Source organism: Cucurbitaria berberidis, assembly GCF_010015615.1.
Source record: "Cucurbitaria berberidis CBS 394.84 unplaced genomic scaffold K460scaffold_5, whole genome shotgun sequence".
In the NCBI taxonomy this organism is placed as follows: Eukaryota; Fungi; Ascomycota; class Dothideomycetes; order Pleosporales; family Cucurbitariaceae; genus Cucurbitaria; species Cucurbitaria berberidis.
Window position 1 is genome coordinate 705,177 of NW_024468939.1, and position 18,490 is coordinate 723,666.

At 53.0% G+C, this 18,490-nt stretch overlaps 7 protein-coding genes across 7 annotated transcripts; 6 read left to right on the top strand and 1 right to left on the bottom strand.

Annotated features, from left to right (window-relative positions):
* The first annotated feature begins 1,148 nt into the window (after positions 1-1,148).
* On the top strand, positions 1,149-4,943 carry K460DRAFT_419623 (glycoside hydrolase family 18 protein). Its single transcript, XM_040938028.1, has 3 exons — positions 1,149-1,704; positions 1,768-3,816; positions 3,869-4,943. The coding sequence occupies exons 1-3, from the start codon at positions 1,515-1,517 to the stop codon at positions 4,588-4,590; spliced, it is 2,961 nt and encodes a 986-aa protein (XP_040784146.1). The 5' UTR covers positions 1,149-1,514; the 3' UTR covers positions 4,591-4,943.
* Positions 4,944-5,807: 864 nt separating this feature from the next.
* K460DRAFT_379640 (uncharacterized protein) lies at positions 5,808-8,685 on the top strand (the record flags this gene model as incomplete). Its single annotated transcript, XM_040935184.1, has 2 exons — positions 5,808-5,853; positions 6,143-8,685. 2 exons carry the CDS (start codon positions 5,808-5,810, stop codon positions 8,683-8,685), a joined length of 2,589 nt encoding a protein of 862 aa, XP_040784147.1.
* A 1,266-nt stretch (positions 8,686-9,951) lies between these two features.
* Positions 9,952-10,943, top strand: K460DRAFT_409044 (uncharacterized protein; the record flags this gene model as incomplete). Its single annotated transcript, XM_040937215.1, has 2 exons — positions 9,952-10,075; positions 10,123-10,943. The coding sequence occupies 2 exons, from the start codon at positions 9,952-9,954 to the stop codon at positions 10,941-10,943; spliced, it is 945 nt and encodes a 314-aa protein (XP_040784148.1).
* Positions 10,944-11,018: 75 nt separating this feature from the next.
* K460DRAFT_409045 (uncharacterized protein) lies at positions 11,019-12,043 on the top strand (the record flags this gene model as incomplete). The annotated part of the gene is made up of 3 exons (XM_040937216.1): positions 11,019-11,175; positions 11,256-11,781; positions 11,833-12,043. 3 exons carry the CDS (start codon positions 11,019-11,021, stop codon positions 12,041-12,043), a joined length of 894 nt encoding a protein of 297 aa, XP_040784149.1.
* Positions 12,044-12,126: 83 nt separating this feature from the next.
* Positions 12,127-13,125, bottom strand: K460DRAFT_358323 (NAD(P)-binding protein; the record flags this gene model as incomplete). Its single annotated transcript, XM_040932096.1, has 2 exons — positions 12,127-12,962; positions 13,029-13,125. The coding sequence occupies 2 exons, from the start codon at positions 13,123-13,125 to the stop codon at positions 12,127-12,129; spliced, it is 933 nt and encodes a 310-aa protein (XP_040784150.1).
* A 289-nt stretch (positions 13,126-13,414) lies between these two features.
* Positions 13,415-14,804, top strand: K460DRAFT_369597 (glutathione S-transferase kappa 1). Its single transcript, XM_040933988.1, has 5 exons — positions 13,415-13,532; positions 13,587-13,665; positions 13,785-13,825; positions 13,885-14,323; positions 14,485-14,804. Exons 1-5 carry the CDS (start codon positions 13,499-13,501, stop codon positions 14,567-14,569), a joined length of 678 nt encoding a protein of 225 aa, XP_040784151.1. The 5' UTR covers positions 13,415-13,498; the 3' UTR covers positions 14,570-14,804.
* A 2,037-nt stretch (positions 14,805-16,841) lies between these two features.
* On the top strand, positions 16,842-18,338 carry K460DRAFT_409048 (uncharacterized protein; the record flags this gene model as incomplete). The annotated part of the gene is made up of 3 exons (XM_040937217.1): positions 16,842-16,859; positions 16,916-18,079; positions 18,132-18,338. The coding sequence occupies 3 exons, from the start codon at positions 16,842-16,844 to the stop codon at positions 18,336-18,338; spliced, it is 1,389 nt and encodes a 462-aa protein (XP_040784152.1).
* Between the last annotated feature and the right edge of the window lie 152 nt (positions 18,339-18,490).

Here is an 18,490-nt window from a genome sequence, read left to right on the forward strand (position 1 = left end):
ATGCATATGTATTTCGCTGTTTTCGGGGTCTCCGTTCGAGGCTGGCACTTTGTGCCGTATACGCGGGCGATCTCGCACTACAACTGGTGGCGCAAGCCTGCCTGCCGCAGCAAGAAGAGCAGCGGGCTTCTAATTAACAAGCCCAAGCGCGATGACTCGATGTCACTTTCCCGCATCATCCTTCCACTCAGGGTGTGCCGTTGGACTTGACTGCAACACTCCATTTACGCGATCAGGCGCGTAGACCGTGCTGTGTCACTGGCAGACATTTATCGGTTCAATGTCGCGCCGGGGGATGCAAGTGAGAGGGGCTAGGCCATGGCCATAAATAGCGTCATTCGCTAGATTGCACAACTAGAATTGACCCTTGAGGACAAAAGGGCGCCTACCCGAGTGCATTCCGACAAAAAATCAACTACCCGGAGTCAGGAATAACCAACAAAAGAAGGAAACCCGTAGAGGCCAGCGGTCACGATTCAGCCGACGCCTCAAGTCTTGGGAGTAGAGTTTGACAAACTGTCTCCCAAGATATTCAGGGCTGATCAGGGCTGACGGCTCCCCCACCCCAAAGCGGATTAACTCGCGCTAGGGACATTGAACCCCTGGCAAACGGGCTATCGCTTCTAGATGTTGCCTGCCTGAAGCCTCCAAGTTTTCACAGTCCCCTCGAACTATACCCCGTCTGTCTGGATGAAACTAACATCTCCATGCCGCCATGAGTAGTTTCTGCAGGCAGCGCTGTCGCCCTGATCTTTTGACGCTCCCTGCATTTCTACTCTCCCATCAACCGACCCGCAATAAACCGCAGTTGTGCAGGCGTCCACGCCGCCATGTCGACAAAGAGCACAAGTTGTTGGTTTACATATACCCTGGCGCATGGGGATCCTTAAATGTGAAATTGAAAAAAAAAGCCACCGGGAAGTCTTACCGCTGACCGGTCTTTCTTTCATTCACTTAAAGCCATGCAATGGGTGAGCAACTCAGTTTAAGCGAAATGATATTATCATCCTTCCAGTCACCGGTCAAGCAGGCTTGGGAAGGCGGCACGTCAAAGCGTGATAGGGAAACGCCATGTTTAATCTTAGCGCTTGCCATGCTGCACATATTCTGCGCCTTGACGCCTCATTCAGTTAGGCCATCAGTGCCCTCGCCAATGGCGAAGCGTAGGGGCATGCTTCTTCCAGTACCTGCGTTAGTTAATCGATGTAGGCTGTAAACGATGCAACACTGACGAGCCTCTGCCGTGTTGGCCTGGATGATGGCTTCATGCTGACAACGGGGGGCCGAGTTCTCATGCAGGTACCGCGGCGGCGTCAAAACTAGTATAGGGTCATCTCCCATGTCTCTTATACTGTCACTCGCGCTGCCTTCCAGTCCATCTCCAGTCTCTCTATCATAATAGCAGGTGTTTGCTTGCGTCCTTTCGTTGAGTTTTACTCATCACGATCTTTACAGGCCTTTGGCTGTCCTATCATTGATTCGCGCTTCGTTTAAATTCCGTTAATTCAGTAATCATGTCTCCCTCGAACTTCTCTCGCGCTGCCTTCGCAGCAGCGATTCTTGCCTCAGGCGCTTCTGCTGCCTACAATCCCGCATCTACCCAGAATGTTGCAATGTACTGGGGCCAGGGAAATGCTCAGATTCCCCTTTCCGACGTTTGCAGCGACCCTAGCGTCGACATTGTCAATATTGCATTCGTCAATGGTGCGAGATGCCTTTCATGAACCGCATAAAGACAAACACTGACTTCGTGACTTTGTTTTCTAGGCTTCCCCCAGAAAGTTGGAGATTACCCAAAGACTAACTTCGCCAACGCTTGCTGGGGCTACTACCCAGACCCCAACGACAAGACCAAAGACAGCGGTCTGTTGAAGAACTGTGCAGGTGTTGGAGATGCTATCAAGACTTGCCAGAACGCCGGCAAGAAGGTTCTCCTCTCCATCGGAGGCGGATACCCTACCGACTACTACCTACCATCCCAAGAGGTCGCGGAGTACTTTGCTGAATTCCTCCTCAACGTCTTTGGGCCTGCCCCCGCGGGATGGACTGGACCTCGTCCCTTTGGTGACGCAGCTGTTGACGGTTTCGACCTCGACCTCGAGGCCAACGCAGCCCAACTCCCGTCTAGCGAGTATCTGTACAAGAACTACGACCACTTCGTGACGCGCGTCAAGTCATTGCGACCAAGCAGTCTTATCTCAGGAGCACCGCAATGTATAGTTCCCGACGCCCGTCTCGCTGATGCCATCAGCAAGGTGCCATTTGACTTCATCTTCACGCAGTTCTACAACACTGATGCCTGCTCTGCCGCGCGCGGATACAAGGAGATCAACAAGGCTACCACCGGGTTCACTTTCGATGCTTGGGTGAAGTGGCTGTTGGCCAACTCTAATAACAAGAACGTCAAGCTCTATCTCGGATTGGCAGCTGGCCCTGACGGGCTTCCCGTCCATAAGGAAGACTACCTCAAGCCCGAGCAGGCCAATGCTTTGATCGCCAAGTACCAGAAGAAGTGGCCCGCCATCTTCGGCGGTGTCATGCTGTGGGAGGCAACCGTTTCCGCCAGGAACACCGCTTACTCCCAGTCGTACGGATACTGGGTCAAGGCTACTCTTGATGGCAGCTTTACCAGCAAGTACAAGCCGGTCGTTTCTTCGAGCAGCCGTGCTTCTTCCAGCACCCGTGTATCGTCCACACCTATCTCTTCCAGCAATCGCGTGTCCAGCACTCCCATCTCCTCCAGCGCCCGTGTGTCTTCCAGCAGCATCCGCTCCTCGTCTGTCTACGTTACGAGCAGCAGCATCCGTTCTTCGTCCAGCCCGGCCTCGAGCACCGTTGTCTCCTCCTCTGTCTACGTCCCCTCGAGCGCGAGGTCTTCGTCTGCTTCCCCAGCCTCCAGCAAGGCCTCCAGCAGCATCTACGTACCCGTCTCCTCGAGCACTTCGGTTCACGTTTCTTCGTCTGCTTCCCCAGTGTCCAGCCAAGCTTCAAGCAGCAGCTACATTCAGGTCTCTTCAAGCTCGTCGGTCTACCAGGTGTCTAGCTCAGCCTCAAGCAGCAGCGAAATCCATGTCTCCTCCAGCACATCGGTCTACGTTTCTTCGTCTGCTTCCTCGGCTTCTACCCCAGCTCCAGCTTCCTCCAGCGCGTCCTCTATTGGTGTTTCCTCGTCGGCGTCTTCCGTTGGTCCTAGCTCTTCCCACGTTGAGAGCAGCTCAGTGACTGTTCCTCACGCAAGCGAGAGCTCCAGCTCCGTTTACTCCACGAACAGCCCCAGCATTGTCTACCCCGTCGGCACCACCAAGATCGTATCCCCCAGCGCGAGCTCCACTCCCGTCTACCCGGATGCTAGCTCCATCATTCCTTACCCAGTCTACAATGCTTCAAGCACTCACGGTACCGGGTACCCAGAGTCTACACCCAAGGCTGCCTCTTCCACGCCCTGCAGCACTTCTAGCAAGGTCTACCCCGCTGAGAGCTCATCCTCCAAGTACCCAGAGGCCGCTTCCAGCAAGGCATACCCCGTTGAGAGCTCTTTTGTGTACCCAGTGTACCCTGCCTCGACGACCAAGGGCGGTGATTATCCTGCGTATCCTACTTCAAGCTCCAAGGGTGGTAACTATCCCGTCTACCCTGCCTCAAGCTCTAATGGCGGTGACTACCCCGTCTACCCTGCTTCCAGCTCGAAGGGTGGTGACTACCCCGTCTACCCCGTCGCGAGCTCCAAGAGCCAGGACAGCTATCCTTCGGTCACGAAGAAGCCTGAAGAATACCCAAGCTACCCCACCGGTGCTACTACTGTCACGACTATCACGAGTGAGTTCGCATCTACCTCAAAGACAATAAATGGTTTACTGATTGATTATAGCTGCCTACGTTGACATTTGCTCCACTGGCCTGACGACCATCACCACCACCATCATCAAGACCGTGTGCGGTTCGTGCGCCAAGCCCACCAAGAAGCCCGAATACCCCGAGGGCTGGACGACCAGCGTCTACGTCGACAAGACTGTCACTCTGACCATCACCAAGCCCGTCCACGCAAGCACCAACGTCCCCGTATACCCTGCGGCCCCCAAGCCCTCCAGCCCGTCCTACCCAGGCTCCGATAAGCCCGTCTACCCGGCCGAGTACCCCAAGAAGCCAGAGGGCAAGAAGCCAGAATACCCCGTTGAGCATGCCACCAGCACTCTTCTCCAGTACGTCACCTTGACCAAGGTGGCTGTGCCCTACACTGCTGTGCCTTATGCGTCCTCTGCTATTTACACACCGGTTCCTCAGGCATCTTCTGCGGTTTATACGCCTGTTCCCCAGGTGTCTTCCGCAGTTTACACGCCTGTTCCCCAGGTGTCATCCGCGGTTTACACACCTGTTCCCCAGGTATCTTCTGCGGTTTACACTCCTGCCCCTTACGTTCCTGTCTACGGCTCCAAGAACGGCACGAGCGCATATGTCCCCAAGCCTACTGGCACAGGCAAGCCTACCATGCCCAGCTCGTACGCTCCTCCCGAGTTTGAGGGCGCTGCGAGCCGATTTGGCGTCGGGTTGACTGCGGTTGTGGCTGTTGTTGCTGCATTCTTTGTTTTGTAGATTTACATTGTGAGACGACTATGTATTGGTGAGATGGAAGAAAGAATGGATTTCCTAAGACGTTCATGTGTTGTATTCTATTCCTTGACAATCCGTGCTTGTATCTAGATACCATGTTAAGACGTTATATCATGCAAGTACGCGCAGACGTTTCTTCTGCTTTCTTCGTGCATCTTGCTCTGTTCAAGCATGCTTTGTGACAGCGACTTCAACGATGCATCAGAAGTGCAGTGGCATAGCAAGCGCACTGCTGCAGAGATGGTAGGTTTGATGCGCCCGGCATCGACGAGAGGCTGGGTCATGCACGCTCCAGGGGTGACATGTCAGCTACTGAAGATGGCCTACTCCTTAACCTGCATTTTTAAACAACACTGCTCCATCTGTGTCAGAACTGCCGTGTGACGCAAAGTCTCAGCTATCGCGAGTTTTTGGTGTAGAGTCGACAGTGGCACACGTCTCTGTGGAACGGTAGCGTGTCGTCCCGCTGGGCTCGGGCCGCTCCTTCTCGCTGCTTTGTGGCCAAACAACAATACGGGCTGCTGATTGGCAGGAGCTTCCCCACAGGTAGCTCGAGGACGAGAAGAGCTCTCGGGCTACATTCACTCAAGAAAAGCTGGTGCCACCGACTGTCTTCTTCTGCAATTCTTTTCTTTCACCCATCTTGACATTCTTGACACGGTATGTGGGAATGCCTTGCTTGAAATGGCCGGCGATGACGAAAGTCATCAGTCCGGGCCTCGCTTTGCCTGGCCCCAATAACCAGGTTAGCAGCAGATGCGCTGGCACGCCCGTAGCCAACACGCCGACAGACTCGTACCTCACTCGGCTATGACCTGACCCCCATCGCTTGTACTACGAATGCACCCAGCTGCACGTCGGTCCATGCTTGTGTACGGCTGCAAAAATCCAATCCGTCTCTCTCTACTCGCACGGTTCCGAGAACGCTCGCGCCGTCTTCCTAGACCTGACCAACTCGACGCCGGCGAGTGCTCCACGCGCGCGACCTGAGCATGCATCTTCGTCGAACACGGCCAATTGTGTCTTCTACTCGTCTCGTCCTCGAACTGCGCGACGACCGTGGCCGCGCAGCCGTGCGCTGTGGCTGAAGGCCCGCTTTCCGTCGCTGACGTTGCTCCCCAGGACAGCAGCATTGTAGGAGGCATTGGACGACTCGCACTGCGACAACACCACAGCGCATACAGATCTACGAATAGCGCATGCTGAACAGCACATTGGCTCTAATATCAAGTGTCGGTGTAGACAGTAAGTCGACTTTATGCCCCCCCAACCTCCCTCCCAGCCACCACGCCCAACCACCTCCACCTCTCGTCCCGAATTTGCTTAGGCAAACAGCAGCAATGGCTCCACACCCAATTCCTCCGCCTTCTCTGTATCTAATACTATACTTTCCAGCCATTGCAACCTTTTCTGACCGTCCCGATATAAGCAGGCTCGCGCCGCACTGCTTCTCCGCACCCAACCACCAAACCGCCGGGGACTCACCTCACACCCGGCGGGTGCCCTTGCGCCGTCGAGTCGAATTCAGCCTGAGAGAGCGTCTTCAGGTTCACGGTGACGTCTAGCGATCCATCAGAGCTCGCCAATATTTTACCCTATTACGAGCCCGCTCATAACGATCCCCACGACCGCCGCGACGCGCACGAACCTTACGTTACATCTTTACAGCTACGCCAGCAAGCTGCTCAGGACTACTACCGGACCCAACACAATCATTCCAGAGCATCGAGTTCAACCGAAAGCGCGGCACACAGCCTCCGTCGCACACCAAACTTTGAGCGCTCGAGGTCTGTCGACCCATCCCAACAGCAACAACGCGTTGTGCGGTTCAGCGACAATTCACCTCGCCCTCGCGCAAGCTCCCAGCCGCGGGACCCTGATCTCTTCGCGCCTCATCCTGCCCTCCGCATCTCTCGGCGCACCGCGTCTGCTATTCGCTTTGTCCTCGAAGAAGGTATCCGCGTTCCAAACCCCTTCACACCCGACCTGGTGGAAGAGAACGCGCCCATGTCAGATCTGACAAGTGGCCGCGCTGCTAATGGCGGTGCGCGCACGACGGGAGGCCCTGTACCCGTAACCCAGGCAGACCGCTCCAACATTCGTACGCCGCAGATGATCATGAATGCCCGACGGCAGCGAGCTGAAGCAGAAGAGCAAAGAAAGGCCGACGAAGAGCGCCGGAGAGTGAGCGCCGAAAGGAGAGCACAAGCTGTTGCTGGCGTAGCTGGTGCACCCATCACGACTGAGTCTGGAGCTCAGAGACAACCCCAATCGGGTCCTCTGAGATCTGGTGATCAATACGTGCCATACCCATCCTCAACTGGAGGCGTACCTCGTCAGCCAGAACGCGGAGCGCCAGTATCAAATCCACATGGCAATATTATTCCTGCTACTGAAGAGTATGAGCCTACTATTGGCGCTTCACAAGGAAGACCCAGAGCGAGGTCGCAAGCGCAGCAGCAGCCGCGACCCGCTCCTGCAAATCTAGCAGCTCCATCATCTGTAGAACAACCGAGAAGACCGCCTGGCGCAACCCACGCAAGGCGACCCTCTGCTACTGCGGGTTCGTCACAAGCAGGGCCTTCCACAACTGCACCACCACGCCCGCCACCACCTCCAGGGTCAACAGCCACACAACCGCGAGAATCTACAGCTTCAAATTTCCCTCATGCATTCGAACGCTGGGAGATGCTCTCTTCGCATTGGGAGGGCCTTACTTCATACTGGATACGTCTGCTCGAACAGAACACGGATGAAGCCCGCCGTGACCCTCTGGTCCAGCAAATGTCGCGCCAGATTACCGATCTTTCCGCCGCTGGTGCAAACCTCTTTCACGCTGTTGTGGAGCTGCAACGCCTACGTGCGTCTTCGGAGAGAAAGTTCCAGAGGTGGTTCTACGAGCATCGTCAAGAGCAAGAACGTGCACAAGAGCGAGAAGCCCAACTGAATATCGCAATCCAGGCTGAGCGTGAAGCGCGTGCTGAAGCAGAAGCGAACATGGAGCGCATGGCCACTGAGAAGAAGAATGCCGAACGGGCTGTGACCGAAATGAAGCGTGAACTTCAGATTTCAAAAGAGGAGGCCCGGCGAGCCTGGGAAGAGCTAGGGAGGCGAGAGCAGGAAGAGCGCGACAGAACCTTTTCTCTCAGGGAGGGTCAGCCAACCCTAGTTGGCGGTGTGCAAGTGGTTCCTATGGCACAAAACATGGGAGGACAAGGCAGGGCACGGGGAGAAGATGCATACGCTGGTGCACAAAGCAGCGAATCGGGCATCGAGCAACACTACTCGTACGAAGAAGGTCAATCACCAACAGACACAGACCCTTTCACTGAGAGCGCACGTCATCCTCGTGTGGAGCCTGAGCAACCGTCGCGTGTTGCCCAAGGCACGTACGTACCATCAGGTGCTGCACCTGCTGCATCATCTCGACCCAGTGGTGCTACTTCAGCTGCCGACCAAGCCCAAGTTCCTGCTCCTTTGCAATATCCATACCGCACGACACACGCACAGCAAGCCCCCGTTCAGCCGACTTCTTCACAACCAGAAGCTTTCTATCAGCAGCCCGGCTCCTATCTACACCAGGAGCAGCAAGGTGCGGGCATCCCAGAGGACGAACAATCGTATGTGTCGACCCACGGGGAAGAAACATCAGAGGGCGACGAAGAGTACGCTATTGACGAGCGAGGCCACTTTCTCCTCGACGACTCAGGCCGCCGTATTCCATTTCGATCACTCCAATCGCCCGTTTCAGACGAGTACGACGTGCAGGAAGATCGCCGTCGTGAGCTAGAGCACCTACAGCACTACGGTACGGGCGCCACCGCCCCGCAGAGTAGCTACGCTACGAGCTCAAGCGCGGAGCCTGCTCACGGTCAGGGCTATGCCACAGCGGGTGGCAGTGGTAGTGGTGATGGCGGTGGTGGTCGTCCGGACTATAGTGGAGACGGCTATGGGGACGAGTGGGTGGGCATGAGACATCACCATCCTACGAGACTGAGCGATGTTCCGGAAGAAGATGAGAGGAGTCGGACGTCGCCTAGTCGAGCGAGCCAGGCTAGCCGGGGGCGGCTGTTCTAGATGAAGAATTGTGTTACCCAGTATGACTCGAGTCATCGCAACACATGGGCGCCATTTCTAGTCTTGCTCGTCGCCAGTGCTCACTGTGACGTCTTGATGTCAAACTCGGCACACCCATATCAGGCATCTAGCGCGGTTACTGCCCCCCTTCATGCTCATGTTTTCGTTTGCATATGTTATTCCGCGGCATAGGTTTTATTGCGAGCATATACATTAACTTCGATTTGCGTCTATACCCTTCTTTTCAAGATGTCCCATCGAGAGCATCCTACCCAACCCGCCCTATTACAACGGGTTGAACATTCCGGTTAATACCTCTTTTCCCAACAATAAGCAAGCCCTTGCCTGTATCAGTAATAGTAGTAGTAGCAGGAGTAATTTTCCGTTTCCTTTAGTCTTGTTCTTGTTCTTGTTTTGCGAGCACGGTGTTCATAGGGCATAATCAGCATTGAATTCGGGTTGGTTTGGCGGGGCTGGTGTTAAAACGGGAGGGGTTTTAAAGGGATTAATTGATGGAATGACATGAGGGGGTGGTGGGATCTTGTCTGTTTAATATTTGGCTTGGAGGGGTTTGGTTGGTGGGTACGTGGGGTACTTTTAGGAAGGATTTTATAACCTTCGTGTGGAGAGGGAATCGATAATTTTTGGTCAGCTTGAAAGTTTGCTTTGATTTTGTGAGTGATGGATGCCTTGTGAGGTGGTGTTGGTGTGATTGATGCTTAGTGTGTCATAGGTTCAACTAAACTGTGAGCGCGGGTAAGAGTTCAATGTGCCATTCTTGTCCTATGTACAAGCGATGAGGTGGAGAACATAAACTGCAAGATCAAGTCGAAGATATTTAGTCTGTCTTTTGGGGGTGAGCTTAGCTGACTTGTGGTACTTGGATCTGGTTGTACTTGAGTTATATGGATCTAGCAGTGTTATCCCTCGTAAACTGAGGGTTTTGGAGAAGAAGTCACTACGTTTCGTATCGGTACATGGCGGTGAGTTTATGGACAGCCGGTTCAATGAGTGGGAATATCAAGCTTAAGACTTTCGTTTAGTCCAGATCGAGGACTTGGCCGCGTTGTTGCGCGTCTTCACGTGCGCCAAGCCGTCCGCTCCTTCCTTTCTGGCTGCGAACTTGCTTTCACCTAAGGGTGCTTTCTTGAGCATCACTTCATCTCAGCTTCTCACTCTTTCGAAAATCGTCGTCTTCAGCCTAGTTTCTGCCCCTCTGTCGCCTTTAATTCAGTACCGTTCACTCTCTGCGCATGACAACGCAACATGGGAGACATCACTGGAACCGCTACCGATGGCTTGACTGCTGTTGAGACAACCGCTAGGTCCAGTGTTACAGCCTCGCGCGTGGAAGCCGGTAATGGCGGTAGATGGGTTGCCATCGAGGAAGGTGCGACGCTACCATTCGCTTGACGTCTTCATCACTGACCGATCTAGGTGGAAAACTTTTCATGAAGAAATCCTTCTTCAAGATGCCACGGATTCCACGAAACGGCGAGCCAGGTCGTCCTCCCAGACCAGCGGCGCAGAAAGCGTTCGGCCCGAGCCTCTACAGTGAATTAGCCCGCTGCTACACGTGGGGCGAGTGGGCGGAACTATATATAGAAGAGCTGGAGAGAAAGATGGCAGATGGGAGTATCGAACGAGCGTTACAGCGAACAAGGGCTGCTGATGAGATGACTACTTTACACCAGGAATACAAGCAGAAGTTACATATCGCACAGACCAGCAGCCTTGCGACGATGGAGCAGGAGAGTGAGAGGCGAATGCAGGAGGCGAATGCGAAGTTGACTTCACTTATGAAGCGCGAAAAAGATCCCAAAGTGGCAGAAGCCAAAGTCAGGCGGATGCAGGCGGAATTGAAGACGTACCAGGACCTTAGTGATGCCGTCGAGCATATGGGCGATAAAATAGAGAAGGCGGTTCGCGAAATGCGAACACTGACAGCTGGCAAGAGCAGACCACAGCAGGCATTTGACAGATGGGAGAAGTTGTATTGTGAGCCGAGCATCCGAGTGGTGGATCTCAATCGCCAGATGAGAAAAGACCGCGACAAGAACCAGCTGGAACACATCGAGAAAGTTAAAACTTTGCAAGGCCGTGAAGAGATGGTTTCCAAACTAACTATACAAGGAGTGCTGGAAGTAGCTTTGCTGGAAAAGCAGCGACAAGACTTCGACGCCGAAGTCGAGAAGTGGCGCATTCAGAAAGGTCAAGAGCTCAGCGAGTCTGAACAGAAAGATATCATGGAAGCTTAGATAGAGCAGAAGATTGAAGCCATCAAGCCCTTGATACTAGCAGAAGCAAAGAGCTACAGTTGGGCGCTTCAGAAGATGGACTGGAATTCGCATAAAGCAAAAGAAATAGCCAAGAGTCGAAACGAGGGCTACGACCAAGGGAAGAAAGATGGTTACGAGACAGGGCGCAGGGTGGGATCGAACGAGGGTAGGATGAGTGCCCTAACACTATTAGAAACAACGAAAGAGAGGGGTAAGAGTGAAGGGCATGTTGAGGGGTATGCTGAAGGTGACGCCTTCGGCGAGAATGCAGGGTATGAAAAGGTCTTGCAGTGGGGAAAGATGAGGGATATGCCAACGGCTACAACAACGGACTTGCGGCAGGACACTCACGAGGCCATCAAAAAGGACATGCGAAGGGTAGACTCGAAGCCTTTTCAGAAGCTAGTGCAGTGGAGTTTGGAAAGGGCCATGATGAAGGGTATGAGAAAGGTTGGGGTGGGGGTTACAATGAAGGTCACGGAGAGGGCCGTCGCGCTGGGCAGGAGGAAGGCAAAACCGAAGGCCACGACAAAGGGTACTATAAGGGCTACGGAGATGGCCATCTAGAAGGTCAAAAACTGGGCAAAATAGAAGGTCACGACGAAGGTTACGACGAAGGGTGGCTAAAGGGAGTTTTGCACGCCGAAAAGAATTCGAAGACCAAGCTCAGGGAGCATTTCTGTAGGGGATTTCATGAGGCTATGCTCATGTCCAGCACCTTACCACCGCCATTCTTGAACAATGACCGCACTCCGAACAAGTATCATCCATACTGGCGCGGTAGAAGTGTGGCGGGTTATATCAGAACCCATGACCTGTAAGTTTATGGCTATGATAAGCACGAGTAGATAGCTTACTCTCTCGGCAGTGTATCAGACATAAACTCCCCATGGTTCAGTGCCCATGGATCCATGGTGCACCCCTTAACGCTACTTCGAACTTCGCCTCAGCCACTCTCTTACTTTGCTGGCGTGAATGATGGAACACTCCACTACAACAAACCTTATATCCCCGTACCGAATTGGATCCCCTGGGCAGACTGTGCAAGTTGTTGTGCTTGCCACGAACTCTTGTGGTGATGAGGGCTTCCTTAGAATGGATGAGGACTTGAAAGTACAACAACATGACGCCAATGTCGTTCGACAACTAGATAGTGCCTGCCTCATAACTTTGAAACTCTTGACTTCGTACTGTCCACTCTCCTCCCTTCGTCATTTTGCTCGCTAACCGTGAGATCCGGAAACTCCGCCGGCATGATTCTCCTAGGGCTCGTCCCTGGCACAACACTATACTTTGCAAATTCCACGATACCCTTCTTTCTCAAGAAGTCTTCGTCCAATTCTAGCTGTCCATTGACTTCCGACACGGGCGCCCGAATCATAGCGAGTATCGCATCTGAGAAAATACTCGCTTTCCTTAGATCCTCTGCTCCCTCTTTCACTAAATTTTCTGTAGCAGCACTCTGAATAGCCGTAGCAGGCCAGATGCTTGTAATAGCCATATCTTTCTTCCCCTCGCGCTCGAAGTCCATGGCCAGACCTTTCGTAAGCACGCTCATGCCCACTTTGCCCATCGCATACGCCGTCTTCCCCCTAAAGAACCTGGAGTATATCGGTGGACTAACAACAACAATCCTGCCCTTCCACCCAGCCTTCTCGAACTGTGGGAGTGTAGCTTGCACTGTGCCGTACAAGCCTTCTACGTTGACCTGCTGCATCAACTGGAACCGCTTCATGGGCGTCTTTTCCACGCTGGCCCACCATATCGCGCCGGAATTGTAGACCAAGACGTCCAAACGTCCGTATTTCGCGATCGTTTGGTCCACCATACGTTGTATGCTTGTGTAGTCGCGTGTGTCAACGGTTATGGGCGTTGCTTCGCCGCCTGCTTCACGGATTTCGCGGGAAACGGTCGAGATGGTGGATTGGCGAGAGTTAGGGTCGGGAGGGAAAGGGAGAGTTTGCGAGGCGTCTGACGTGGATTTTGCTGCTACAACGACTGGGTATTGTTAGTCTAGAAATTGACGATGGGGGAGCTGCGGTGGCAGATGGATGTAATGCTTACCGGCGTACCCTTCCTTCGCCAGATCTATGGCGATCTGCCTCCCGATGCCTCGAGAGGCACCAACGACGAGCGCGACCTCATTCTTGGACGTTGCCATATTGCTTGTGTTCTTATAGTCACTTCGGAAAGGTTTCACGATGTGGTCCGGGGGGTGAAGTGCGTAGGAAAGGGAAAAGTATTCGACGTCTTCAGTCCTCGGGAAGCGATGTCAGAGATACCTGAAGCTTCATTGCATCTAGTGTTCGCTGTACCGGCTTTATGTGGAGAATCTGGGGTAAGTCCATTGTTTGCGACGAGTCGTGGTGCACATGCGGAGGTGATTACTGATAGCTAGCTACGGCGATGCTGAACCTCGGCAGCCAAGACATCAGTCAACCCAATACCACCTCGACACTGCTCGGACATATTTCAAAGGCGAAACCCATAAGTGGCTTGAATTCTCATCATTCGAAGTCTGAAGCATTGCGAACATGTCGGGCAAGATTACGTGCTATTTGGACTGCGGTAAGTTAAGCTGTGATGGAGTATTGGGCATCTTATTCTGATGACGTTGGCTAGTATCACCTTATTCATACTTCGCTCTGCTCTATCTTGAAAAACATCGAGAAGTGCTTAGCTCGCACAATGTGGAGATTGAGTAAGTACCCGCCAATGCAGATTACCTGCTTATCGAGTTCAACCCAAGTTGTATCACACGAAACAACCAATAGTGTCAAACTCTCAGCTAAAAGCAAAGCTTCCACTAACAGATAATAGAATAGTTCCCGTCTTTCTGGGCGGCATCAATGTCGGCAGCGGTACTTCTTCCACCTCCCCCTGCCATTTTCACTCTGGCCATCCCTGACAGTCTATGCAGGCAACAAGCCCCCATGGACTCTCCCCGCGAAAGCTGCTTATTCCAAATTTGACAGTGCGCGAGCAAAACGCTACTTCGGGGTACCAAATATTCAAACCCCCTCGTTCTTCCCTATTCTCTCACTACTACCACAGCGAGCACTATGCTATCTTAAAGAAGTGCACCCAAAGACCTTCATCTCTATCTTTCTTTGCCTTTTCCAAGAGATGTGGGAGGGTGGGAAGGACGTCAGTAACCCTGAAGTCCTCGCAGAGGTGCTTCAGGGCCGACTAAAAGAGGATGAAGTCAAAGCGGTGATGGAGAATGCAAACAGTGCACCGTACAAACAGCGCCTGAACGACAATACGAAAGAAGCCCTCGACCGCGGAGCCTTCGGTTGCCCCTGGTATTTCGTGCGGAACTCGAAAGGAGATGAGGAGCCATTTTTCGGGAGCGATAGGTACGTCCCGTTCAGCCCTTAGCGTTCATTTTGGCGGATAGCTCCACGCTGGGCATAGTTGCCATCGCGGAACGGGGAGGCACTGGAAAAGACGTCCGAACCGCGTGCTTCGACGAATGAATAGTTTTTGAAGTGTGAGCCCCACTGACGGGATCATCTAGGTTCCACTACATGTGGGAGTACCTGGGACTGCCATGGAAAGACATTGAGCTGCAGGTGCCAGGATCTTCGAAAGCCAAAATTTGATAGATGTGAGTCGGGAAGCTTGCATACGAGCTTGGTGCGTGGGTTTAGAGAGGACGAATGCTGAAGCTTGGAGCTTCATCATAGATTCAGATCTTCGTGAACGTGCGTTCAGACAATTCTGCAACATCAGTAAGATTGTCTTCAATTCTCTGATACTTCTCTCACAGTCTATTCTCTGTCTTCGCCCTCGAACCATCTCGCCTACCTTTTGAAACATCTGCAATACCAAACTTTAGCTACCGCATCCTCGCACAGACATGCTGCACGCTGCACGCTGCATACTCGCCGTTTCGTGCCACCCACGACGAAGAGTGGATCTTGTCGCCACTTCGGACGGTTACCAGCTTCCCCACATATGTGGCCAGTAACGACGATATGTCATGACCAGCACGTTGGTAACCATCCAAGTGGACCGTGTTCATGTCTCACACGTTCCGTGTCACTTACGGTGGTGCCAGTTGAAAATGGATGTGCAAAAACGCGGCATCCCGTTGACATGGAGAGGCGAGCTTGGGATCTTCTTGGTGGCCAGTTAGTGGCGAGGTTCTGGGTAAGAGTGGATCGGTTGGATAGTTTGAAGATGAAGAGGTACGTTGCCGTGGTACACATGGTAATGACAGATGCACAGTCAGATCTCCTCGCCTTTATTGAGTTAGGTTACACCTTGAATCAGGTAGGCGTGAAGTATTCAAGGCCGGCCTCTCTACTATCTAGAGGAAGTACACACGTGAAGTGCTGGTTGTAGATCTCATGTGTAACGTGCTTGATGGCGATCGGTTATGCATCGAGTAACCATAAAGCTACTTCACCCCAGCATCGATCGTCGCAGAAGGGACCAGATGTACCTGCAGGTCCGAAGACGCTATGGATGCTCAGCTGTTATCTCACTGGTGACGAGGAGATGATGGCTTGCTGCCAAGAACTGTCATGCACATACCCGTTCGCGTCCGCACGTCAGCCAAACAAGTCGACGTAGACATTTCGGGCCAGCGCAGCTAGCACCATAAGAGCAATCTTCGCTCGGCTCTAGCTTTAGCACCCGCCCTGATAGGATGCCAGCCAAGTGTGAAGAGGCTTGACACTGCCGACAAGGCCGAGCAATTACTCTCATTCGCGCGCTAGCCACGTTGAGGATCTTGAATCATCGTCATTGCGGTGCTGTTATTTGATGAAGAGATCATGCTTGCCTTTGACGATGCTTCGCGTGCTGAATAGATTTGTGCAGCTGATTTGGATAGCCTGACCATACCGGCAGCCCAATATCCTCCCGTGTCGGTTCCAAGCTCCCTATGGCATGACTGAATGCAGTAGTGGGTCTTCCGAGAGCTCAAGCCCCTCTACCGGTACCGCAGTACAGAGACATGGGTTCCTCAAACGGGAGTCTCTATGCTTCGTCAAGAACGCTGGGGCTGTCTGAGATTATAAAAGCGAACATGTCTCCTATCTCTCCACCTCAGACCAATGTGATTGGATTGCTTCATCCATGGCTTCGGCTTCTCTTTACTCTTTTTCTGTACTGTTATCTACACGTCAATAAGCTTGTGCGTTTTCTTCTTCTCCTATTCTCGCACCAGACTCGTTCCACGATCACATCGCTAATATCTCGTTAGTGCGTTTGTCTGTATTCATACGATTGCCTGCCTGGGCATCTCCTAGTTGTTCCGAGCTCTCGTGGCACTCCTGGTAAGGCTCCTTTACGTATCGGATGCCAAATCAGCGTGCTGATGAGCCTACCGATTAGGGACTTTGTGGTGTCATTGCATCATATAGAGAGCGAACCTTGACTTGGCTTTCACCGCACTTTTAATCATTTATTCACAGTCACCGCCGCGAGTGAATTGTAACAATAGTGCTGTTGCTAGCCCACTTATCCAAGGGTGTGGTCATTCGCACTGGCTAGAGTGCCACATTTTCACCGCTCAATTCGGTGAAGCGATCGCTCCTCTTGACGAATGGTACAAGGTCCCGCCGTGAATGACCAACATACCTCGAGCTACCCTGAAAATCCTGCGATCCTCATTCACGCCCGCCTTACGCCCTTCAATCAGCTGCTTAAGTGAAATTCACGTAGAGTTTGTAGCGGCCGTGTTGTGAGATCAGGCGTACTCTAGCCTCTAGAGGTGCTATGGCACAAGCTCAGGTACTTAACCGTCAGCGTAGCTATAATGGACTCTGCCACCCCCGACACAAACTCTCTCACCCGCAGCCTAGCCTCGATTACAATCCTCAACACTCATCCGACCACTTCGACCACTTCAACTACGATCACACAATGGCACCGCTAATGTTGGTAAGTGACATGCCTACAGGGAAGGTACTACAATCTGTGAACTGACGTCTATGAAGCAAGGTCAATACATGCCTGAGAGCCACATGCTGCCACAGACCTGGCACCGCCAGCAAGTATCACGGGAGCAGGTGCCGCCTATTGCTGCGTTACCATGTCCTGCCCCTAGCAATGGAGTGCCTTCGCAACATCAGTCCTGGGGAGAAGCTCCGACATTCAGCAACAATTCCTTTACATGGGGCAGCACCCTGCCGATGCACCCGTCGATCGTGTCGGACCCAGATTACCACCCCCTCAGGAATAACGACCTTTGCTATAACCACATGGCTGTGCAAAATACAATGACTAAGGACGGCAACGAGTACGGCGGTCAGATATCCTGGTTGGCTCCCAGGCCAAATGTCGTTCCTCGTGGGGTAAGTTTGAATGGCTCAGATCTGGAATCGAACAGCTCGCTCTCACCGAAGGGCTACCTAGAGACGGATTCCTTCAGCCCAGTATCATTTCCAGATCAAGCTTCATCAAGTCGCGATTGGAATGGCTACCCCACTTCAGTCCCATCCATGAAAGAGTCCTCACCCAAGTGTACGTCCTCAGGACCTTATCTTGTGTCGGCACCGGCACAGACAGATCAAGGTGTTAGCAAAGTCGACTTCTCGGGCTTTCCAATGATGGGTATGGGCATTGCGATGTCCACAATTGAGCCTGCGGGATCAAACTACCAGGGTGGTGAGCTAGGGGGCTCGCCTGATGATAATCCTCAAATTGGCTCAGAATACTCATGCTCGCATGGGAGCAGCCCAGGTGTCTCGCCATGGTATCTCACACCCTACTCACCCGCGACATCGGGGTTACCTTCCTTGGGGCGGCATCTTCATTTGAACGATGTTAGTGACAACAGCTCTCCGGGCTCGTCATATTCACCGGGCAACAGTTGTGCACGGCAACAGACACGTCCGTGGAGCGATAACCGTGTCTGCCTTCCCGCCCAGCCCAAATTCCAAGACCGGTTCCAAGTACCGCGAAGTGCGGACGCACATACTGAACGCAAGCTCAACGATGACCTACTCATCCAAGGCAAGAAAGACGGTCTGACGTATAAGGAGATCCGGAGGAAGATGGTGGGTGACAAGCCTGCCGAGTCCACGTTGAGGGGGCGGTACCGCTCATTGACCAAAGCGAGGAAGGACCGCGTGCGGAAGCCAGTCTGGACGAAGCAAGATGTGGGTTGAAGTGACATTCCTCTACCTGACTGTGATTGCTAATGCTGAGTAGATCGAACTCCTGGACAGATTCGTCGAGCAAGAGCTCGATCGTATAGATAGTACTCTTGCCTACCCGCAAGCCCTGAGCCTTGATCAGAAACTTGTCAAGGTTCAGTGGAAGAAAGTCGCCGAGAACATTGACGAGCAAGGAGGGTCGTACCACTTCGGCAACTCGACCTGCAAGAGGAAGTGGTTGGAAGTCAACAATGGCTCCTGAAGCCTACCGGAAACTGTCAGTCTGGACCCAGCGGGAGAAGACGATTTGGACGCCTTCGAACACTTGACTGGTGTCAACTCGATTTGAAGCATTGTTAACCGCAGGGAAACACCGGAGACCCTCAGGCCGTCGTTTAGGCGTTTGTCCTCAAC